Consider the following 9,320-nt stretch of genomic DNA (forward strand, 5'->3'; position numbering starts at 1 on the left):
GGAGAAAGTGTCACAGGATTGGTTTTCCTTGAGCTGCCTCTATGAATCACGGCCTCCCGTAGCAGATCAAATCTGCTCCATTCTGCCATCACTCCACCAGCAGGAAGTGAGGGAGAGGACACTGTGAGCTCAGAGGTGTGCAAAACTCAAGTACAAGCATTTGAAGCAAAGTTCAGACACAAAGAAAACATTAGAATAAGTTAACAATGACACAAGCGGCATAAATAAGTCCAATAAAGAAAAATATCTTGGGCTGTTTCTCCACTTCGTGCAGTGAAGAGGTTTTGCAAAATGCAGTTCATTCTTCAATCTGTTTGTTTGGTGCTTAACCTTTAGATATGTTCACCTGTAATTAAACTGTTTACTCAAAATTATTTAGTGGGTGTAGTAATACATCCTTAAATTGAAGCAGCTCTGAAAAGATTCCTGCAGATTCACACTAGAAGGAAATGTTAAAGGGATTCAGATGTTTTGGTTCAGAACAAATAAAACAATGATTAATAATAAGTTAATGTACAAACAACCTGGAACACCAAATCTGTCTGATCATTTTGTTCATTTCATTTTTGACTGCTTGTCTGCCAGGAGAAATGGAATATCACAAACTCTCAGACAAATTCGAGCTCATGTGGTCACTGAATCTTAGTGTTACATCTGATCCTGCTGTCTCTCGTGAGGAGCACATCCCTAAACCAGCCTTGTTCCACATCTGGAGCAGCTCAGATTCAGCCTTTCCTGTCCACGGCAGGACGCTGTCACTCCCGCCTTTGTGTTGTCCAGATTTGATTACTGTAACGTTTTGCTGTCAGGCCTGATATGTGCTTCAAAAAGTCTTTAAATGGTGCAGAATCCTGCATCTAGAAAAGTATCATTGAATTTTATCTTGGCGTAGGATGCTCTTAAAAATCTTAGATTTGGTAAACACTGCAGAAGGCCTCAGTTGTGAAAACCCATATTCTTCAAGAATAGTTGTAACCTCAGAAATCCATTCTTACTGACATGTTGCCTGGGTGTAAATGCACATACAGGAGCTATTAAGAATCTAAGGCCATATTTAAAAACTGCCTTAGTTGATGATCAGAAAGTGGAAAAAATGTTGATTATTATCTTGTATAATGTGTCATATTTTTTCCCAGTATTGCTGACATGATTGCTTCATCTGACGTCTGACTGATGTTCTGTGCTTTCTAAAAACATCTCACTAATTCAGATGTCCAGCTAGTCCCTCTGTAGGAGCTCAGTGTCCTGCCTCCCCAGGGAGACTTAAATCAGCCTCTGTGACAGGACTTCTGAGTGGCAGCAACGCCCCCAATCAGCACCTAGAAATGACCCGGCTCAGCACAGGTCAGCTCCTCCTCCTGTGCTGAAGGGGCCCTTCTGGAGGAGTTTCCTCTGCTAATCGAAACATGAGGTCCAAGAGGCTGTGTGAGTGACTGCACCGAGTCGTTAATGCATAAGGTGACTCTGTCATTAAGAACTAAGAAAATCTTCAACCAGCCTGGCTCAAGTATGATCAGAAATGTTCATATAAATTAACTTTTAAAGTTTTTTCTAACATTTAACTTTCACCATTTAGCACTTTCAAGTTCAACTTTATTTCTTCTTCTACTGATGCTCCTCCTCAAAAAACTGCAGTTGGAGAAAAACTCGTATTGTGTAGAGAGAGAAGCTGTGGACGGGCTACTGATCGGGCCTACACCGTGAGCCCTGAGACCAGAGAACTGTGAAGGAACTGTTAACCTCTGTTAGAAAGTCCATCAAATGTCCACAGAACAACCACTAAAAGACAAAAAAATGTTCTAAAGGCAGCAAAACAACCTCAAAATGACAAAAAAGACACAAAACAGGTAAAAAAAATTAGATCCCAAAATGGAAAAAAAACTATATAAAATAGTTTGAAACACATGCAACAAACAACCACAAGATAAACCGTTTACTTGAACTTGGCTTGCTCAACCTGTGAGTCCTGCTCCTAGACATCTGTAGTGGCCTTGTCCATGGTCTGGCTCCTGCTTCTGTCTGTGATGTGCTGACTCCTGAGCCTGGTCGCTGCTGCAGAGCCTCCGGCAGGGCCTCACTCATGGTTCCACAGCCTGGACTCTCTGAGCCCCTTCCTGGCCCTTTCTTCACTGTTCTAACTGGTCAGATCATTTATCATGTTTTAGACCTTGCTCTTGGTTTTATTACTTTTATTCCTTACTTATTGTGTTGTTGTAAAGCAGCTTAGAGCTGCCTCCATGTGCTAAGTCCCACTGTAGATATTAACAGTTTTGACTCAGATTACACTTAGACAAGACAGAAATTCATGTTGTGTGAGTTTCCAGGTTTTAGCCTCATCTTGTCTTGAAAATGACCTGGAAAGATTTAAATATTGTAGTTGAAGTGTTGTGAGAAAGCCAAACCCACTGAACTGCAGCTAAGGTCAAGATTCAGTTGTTTCTGACCAGAGGGCAAAGCAAAGCTCAGGAAATCCTAAAGTGGTCGATGCAGGACAAGTTATGTTTGCACAGTCGACAATAAACTTGCTGGCCTATTTCACGTAAGTTTAACTCGATGTTTAATATTAATTTCGGCTTCATCAGCCCAAGATAGTTCTTTCTGCGTCAAAACAAATCAGGCCTCATGCCAGTTACACTGCAGCCTGTAGTATAAACCTTTATTCCGGTTTGTTTTCCTCTTTATTGACGGGCAACATGAATAAATGTAGGCTTCTCCTCCGTCTCCCACTCCCACAGATCTACTGGGCTGGTACCAACTGCACAGCCACTAGTCACCTTGAAATTTCCTCTGCTATTTTCCAATTAAAAGCTTAATAGTCGTGGAGACGGGCTTCACGCGGGGAAGTTTACCGAGCTCTCTTTCTCAGGGAGCCGCGCCGCTCGGATCCCATTATTTGCTTGAATAAACCTTTTTACGGTCAGAAACGGGCCCCGGCTTTGTCCGGTGTTATGTTTCAATGCCCTCTATTAGTGGAGCAGAAGGGACAGATCAGCAGCCTCGACATAGTTCCCAAAGGGCTTTTATACATGCGGAGACTAATCATCTGAGTTATGCACGGCTGTGTAAAAGGTGCGAGGAGCAGCGCGCACACGTTTGGTCCGAGCCTGTGAGCCTGTGGGCCTACAGGAGACAGTCAGAGGAAACCCACATGCACTGAGCACAGTGCTCACCGAGCCTTGTGGGGATGTATTCAGAGATGAGATTCAGAGTTTTGACAGATGTTTGTCGTTAATCATCAGTGAAACTAACTGGGCTCTGACTAAAGGCTCACACGTCGTCTGACGTTTCTATGATGATATTTTCTATTTCATTTTTGCATTTTTTCCCCTCATGTCGAATTGTTTAAAAATAAAAGCAGCACATTCTACATCTGTGCATAATTTTTTAAGATTTCCTGAACATGTTTAGCTGGTTCGTGCTGGAGTTTATTATTATTATTATTATTTTTAAAATGTGTTTTGACATATTTTTGATATTCAGCTGATATTTGTGTTTGGACTGAAACTATGGGCTTCCTTCGGTTCCACTTCACTGGTTAATAATTAAACTATGAATTAGGTTTTTGGAGACTTATGGCTGCCAGTAGAAAACGCATTGACTCGTGAGGTTTGTCTTGTAACTGTATTTTTAACCTTTATAAATGTTTAGATTGTCTGTTTCAAGCAGTGTCTCAGATTTGACAGCTGGAACGTTGAGTGTTTAATATTTAACAGTAAAGTTATTTATTATTCTCTGATTAAAGCTCGTCTTCTGCTTAATGTTCAAGTGCTAAACCTGCAGCCGTTTGTCTTGTATATGCTTTTTTAATCTGCTTATGAGGGCCAGTAGAAAATACACTGCTTCCTGTGTTAATTTTGTCTTTCAGCCCCTAAATGCTTGGATGGTTGTTTGTTTCATGCAGGGAATCAGTTTTCCTGCGCACAGTGGGGTGTTAGATTACTGGCCTGTCTGAAGACGTTGCTGCAGCTTTCTGTGATATGTTTGGAAGAATATCAGCATTTTATTCTTAGCTACAGCTTCAAGTCTTCAAGCAGCAGAGCGCATGTGTTTCCACTGCAGGTCAAAGTGTTTCTGTGCTTCTCCAGTATTGACACAAGTGTTTTGCTCTTGAAAGTTATTGTCCCGTTTTAAAAGGAAACTCTACAGACGTGTGAACCTGGCAGGGAAAGGGGGTTATCCGATCCTCACTGCCAGTTTTTTTTTTTTCCCGAACTTCAGCTCACATTTTTTTCAGCGTTGACGCGAGTGACAGCGTTTGGTTACTCGGCTCCGTAAGTGCGTGTCAGCCTGATGCATATCTGCGCTGTCAGCCAGGGGAAAGGTGGATTCTCCACTACAAGCCAACCCCTCTTATCCTCATCCTGTCATGCGTGCAGCAGAGCTGTTCCATCTCTCCCACAGCAGCTGCTGACAACAACACCCCCGCTCCGCCTCGTCTCTCCGCAGATGCACTTGTGCGTCCTGGAAAACACGCTGCGTCTGACAGAATGAATGGCTACGGGTCCCCCTACCTGTACATGGGGGCTCCGGTGTCTCAGCCCCGGGCCCCGCTCCAGAGGACCCCCAAGTGCGCGCGGTGCCGGAACCACGGCGTGCTGTCATGGCTCAAAGGTCACAAGCGCTACTGCCGCTTCAAAGACTGCACCTGCGAGAAATGCATTCTCATCATCGAGCGGCAGCGCGTGATGGCCGCGCAGGTGGCGCTCCGGAGGCAGCAGGCAAACGAGAGTCTGGAGAGCCTCATCCCAGAATCCCTCAGAGTCCTGCCCGGCATCGGCATACCCGGTGCCGGCGAGGGGAACCAAGGAGCCCCGCCGATGACAGAGGAGCTAGAGCTGAGGTGGAGCAGCACGGAGCCGGTGCAGGCCGGAGCGCAGACATGCACAGGTACGAAGAGGAGGGGTTGACTGTAAATGTTTCTGCGGAATGGTGATTTTTATTTGAAGGAATGAAAATAATGAGAGGTCCTATTTAACAGAAACACGGTGACAGAAACAGTTTGAAACTACTACAGTTTGCTGCACGAAAGGTTCCAAAAAAGATGGTGTAAAAAAAACTTTTAATGAACGAATAAGGCCTGCTGCGCATTCCCAGAGGCAAAGGAGACGCAAGGACTGGCCATAAGACTTGAAGGCGTTTTAAGATGCTGCCATTTGTTTTGGGAGAGCCTGATTTTTATGGATAACATTTCATTGAACCCAAACGAATTTTCCTCTGATACGGAATGTTGTTTATAATGTTTAATCCAGGCCATTATTATTTTAAACCCATTACAAAACGACATTAATCTCCAGAGTGAGAAACTGATGGACAAGGAAGATGGAAGACAAAATGTCTTGACCTTAAAAAATAAAGACAAGTCAGCATCATGCAAAATAAAAGTCCTGTCCGGTGCGTTATGCTGAAGGAGAAATAAATTAGCCTGTGTTCTGTGAAGAGTTTACATTTTAAAAAAGCAATAAACGTCATTTTTTGACTCTTTAACAGAGAAGGACATTTAGTTCTGACAGTAGCATAAAATTACTTTTTCTTGTGAGTTTATTGAACATCACATTTAAAAATGATCTTGCTACAAAGCCACAAAACCACCAAATATTTCATTAATGAATCCGCTTATTATGCCCTGATTCGGTGGAATATTTAAGACGTGGTGTGACACTCGTGGATTTAACTGCCCTGTTTTTCAGCTTTAGCACTTTCGCCTTTTAGTTTGTTGTTGTGCTGTTTGTCCAGATGCTCAGTATTCTCCCTCCTATTGCCAGTCACACTCTGGTTGGATAATAACTGGATAGTTTCGCTCGCACGGTGCAGTTTCCATCTGAACCTTGTCCTGTCTGAGGCCACAACATCTGCACACCAGCACCGACATCAGCTGGCAAACAGGGTGGTGACAGTGATCAGAGCGGCCAGGCCCAGGCCGGTGTACCCCCCAGGAGGTCGACTTCAGACTAGTGACAGTGAACAACAGGAGATGTGTTCGCAAAATGCATCGACGGGAGATTCTTCAGTGACACAGCCAGCACCTTCTATTAGAAAATAAGTAAATCCTCTTAAATCGTTGGGTTGGAGACAGGTTGACAAATGATTAATAGTATGTTAACTTTCCTCTCGAGCAGAGCTTTAATCCGAGAGAAGTCTGCGTTGAGCTGCAGAGAAGTGTTTGAGGTCAGACTAGTGTTCAGTCAGTACCCCACCAGGCTGTGCGAGTTGACATTTGTTTCCTGCCCAAACTTGTCTCCTGACTTTCTGTTTCCGTGTCTGGCAGAGCCCACAGAGGATGGTCCTGATGAGGTGTCAGGGGGTGAAAACGGAGGGAGCTCCAGTGAGAAGGAGCAGGAGCCGGTCAGCTCCCCAGAGGGCTCCAAACCAAACTCCTGCTACACCCCGGAGCCTCCAGAAACCCCCTGCAACTCCGAGGAGAGCCGCTACAGCCTTCCTAAAGGCGGCAGCGCCGAGAAGGAAGCCAAAACAGAAAGTCCTCAGAAGTATCCCGTGAGCCCCGGGGAGCAGGGCGTGCTGATCGAAGGCCTCGCCGGCTCCATCAACCTGCCCTTCAGCCTTCGAGCCAACCGGCCGCCGCTGGAGGTCCTCAAGAAGATCTTCCCTGCTCACAAGCCTCCTGTCCTGGAGCTCATCCTCAGAGGCTGCGGGGGGGATCTAGTGGGGGCCATCGAGGTGCTGCTGTCCAGCCGGAGTCCTGACGGGGGCGCGCAACCTCACACTGACCCGCACCCAGAAGCCTTGGTGCTGCCCTCTAACGGACACCTGTTCGAGCACACGCTGGGCTCCTACCACCCGGTGTCTTCCTCCGCCAAGTGGTCTGTGGGCTCTGCTTTCCGGGTGCCCGAGTCCCTCCGGTTCACATCCGACTCCGCTTCGGGCGTGGTGTCCACCGGCCCGCTGGGTGTCCCCCTGCAGCACCCGTCCTTCCCGCAGCCCACGCGCTATCCACTCATGTTGCGCAACTCTCTGACGCGCAGCCAGGCCAGCCCCTTCATGCACAACGACGTGACTCTGTGGAATACCATGGCCCTGCAGCAGCAGTACCAGCTCCGATCAGCGGCCCAGTACGTGTCACCTTTCTCCCCCGCCGGCCCCGGCGGAACAGTGTTCCGCAGCTCCCCCATCCTCCCCTCTCGACCCTCCGAGGAGCAGCGCGTCAGTGTCCAGGAGGAGAGCTGCACCCTGGGGCCCAAACCTGGCCTCTACTCCCCGGACGAGGAGTACGAAGAGCGCTCTGAGTCCGCAGACTCCCGCATCCTGAACTCATCCACCTAAAGTCAGTGCGGATGGTGGAGTTCTACAGCAGAGGAGAACCAAAATGTATTATCGTGAAAGGACATATTTGTGTGCGTGTGCGTGCGTGTGTGTGTGTGGAGGGGTCAGTGTCTCGTTGGATTTGAACTGTGAGAAGCAGTCACCCTTTACTAGTGTGATGTTAACCCTCTAACATCAGTCCTGGTGCTTTCCAGATGTCACCGGACTTGACCAAAACGGTTGAATGTAACAAACTGTGATCACAGCTATTATTTTGAAAACCCATCAGCTCTTTCCTGTAAGCATGTTTAATACTGTGAAAACGTTCGATGTCAAGGTCACCGCTGCATGTCAAGAGTAGCCTGTGCCAAATAAATCTCGAGTTGTCCAAATCGATCAGATTGTTGTCTTAAGTGTTGTTAAATGAATTCAGGCTTTCACTCTGGGCTATAACAGACTTGTACACGTAGAGATGTTGTTCTTGTGCTTGTTTGAAGATAAATGGCTTGGATTTGCACATAATAATTATATTGTATGAAGAAGTGCAGTGCTATAAATGCGCACATGGTTTCATTGTTCAATAATCATGCATTACTTCAAACAAAATGAAACATCAGAGAGGACTACGGGTTACTTTATTAACAACAGTGGGAATACAACACTACTGCATCATGGTCTAAAATGTGTCTGATTGGTTCATTGTAAGAGCAGAATAATGTATCAAATTATCAAGGTGAGTTATATGGACAAACACTGACACTTTCTCATAACTGGGCACAAATTGTAGCAGTATTTTACATTTGCTGTCAGAGGAACCCTGCAAGACGATGTGGAAAAATTGGGATTTGTAATGGTTGGTATGAGCAGTTCTAAGATCCAGGTCAAGCATCCAGGATTTGTTAAATAGATGGAAACACAAGTATAAAAACAACATCATGTAGTATCCTAACTAAAATTTTTCAAAGTTCCCAATCTGGACAGCCACATATTTATAAGGTATGGCTACAAGCATAAAAGAATGTCAGTCACTGCTGTGGGAAGCAGGATTTGTCCAAACTGTAGTGAGGAGTGTAAAATCTGTCTGAAACTGTTAAACAGGTGGTGGAATATTAAAGAAATAAACAGTAAACAGCTCTCGTGGATGTTAAAGTGAACGTCTTGAGATCTTGAATAAAATTGAGTAAAATGAGACAAGATATACGGTGAGCATCGCACTGCCAGACCCTGCATGGGAATAAGTATTCTTCTCTGAACTTAGACAGATATTTCAGGATCCTGATCCTTTTTTTTAACCTCACTTCAGCTGATGAAAGGTCGCCCCTCGAGGTGTTGTAGCAGCTCTTTCTCTAAGTCATTTTCTGGTTTTCCAAACAGCAAATAAAAACCTCACCAACTGAAGAGACAGGAGACATCTGGATGATAAGACAAAAATAGACCAAGACTGCGTATAGGTCAGTTTCTGTGGCACTTTTTACACGTCTATAATCAGGACTTGTGTGGATTGTGAAACTACAAAGATGAGCTGGTTTCAGATATTCTATTGGGTATGCATTTACTCACATGTTGTGTTTAAGTACAATTCTGAGGTATCTGTGCTTGGGTATTTTCCTAATACCTAATACTTTGGCTTGCATTTCAGAGGAAAATATTGCACTTTTTACTGCACTACTTCTTTTTTTTGTTGCAGTTACTTTTCAGAATCAGATGAATAAAACATCTAATGGGAAATTAACAAGCTGCCAGCAGTAATTTACAGTATAAGTTAAAATCAGCTCCACCTCTGCCAGCTGCAACACTAAAGTGATGAACACAATAATGTTTCAATAATTATAATCAAATGATGTGATACACGTCATGTGAAATGTGCCTTTCGCTTTCCCTCTGAGTCACGCTGGTTTGTTGAAAAATGCTGCCATCTAGTGGTGAAATTCATCAATATCATATTTTTCTTACAGGTTGAACCGAATAACTGGCTCCAATAACTGAAGATTTAGGATTGAAAACTAAGACTAAGCACAGAAAATACAGAAACCTGATCATTTGTAAGTATTGCATTTTAATGT

General features: G+C 44.7%; 1 protein-coding gene across 1 annotated transcript; it reads left to right on the forward strand.

Annotated features, from left to right (window-relative positions):
• The first annotated feature begins 3,901 nt into the window (after positions 1-3,901).
• dmrt3a (doublesex and mab-3 related transcription factor 3a) lies at positions 3,902-7,619 on the forward strand. The gene is made up of 2 exons (XM_020585929.1): positions 3,902-4,887; positions 6,266-7,619. The coding sequence occupies exons 1-2, from the start codon at positions 4,488-4,490 to the stop codon at positions 7,276-7,278; spliced, it is 1,413 nt and encodes a 470-aa protein (XP_020441585.1). The 5' UTR covers positions 3,902-4,487; the 3' UTR covers positions 7,279-7,619.
• The last annotated feature ends 1,701 nt before the right edge of the window (positions 7,620-9,320 follow it).

Source organism: Monopterus albus, unplaced genomic scaffold, assembly GCF_001952655.1.
Source record: "Monopterus albus unplaced genomic scaffold, M_albus_1.0 scaffold385.1, whole genome shotgun sequence".
NCBI lineage: Eukaryota > Metazoa > Chordata > Actinopteri > Synbranchiformes > Synbranchidae > Monopterus > Monopterus albus.

What these genes read in the sequence shown, in the direction of transcription:
- dmrt3a (XM_020585929.1), top strand. Translation starts at nt 4,488, where the DNA reads ATGAATGGCTACGGGTCCCCCTACCTGTACATGGGGGCTCCGGTGTCT. An exon ending in CGGAGCGCAGACATGCACAG is followed by an intron (nt 4,888 to 6,265) that starts GTACGAAGAGGA and finishes CGTGTCTGGCAG; the next exon opens with AGCCCACAGAGGATGGTCCT.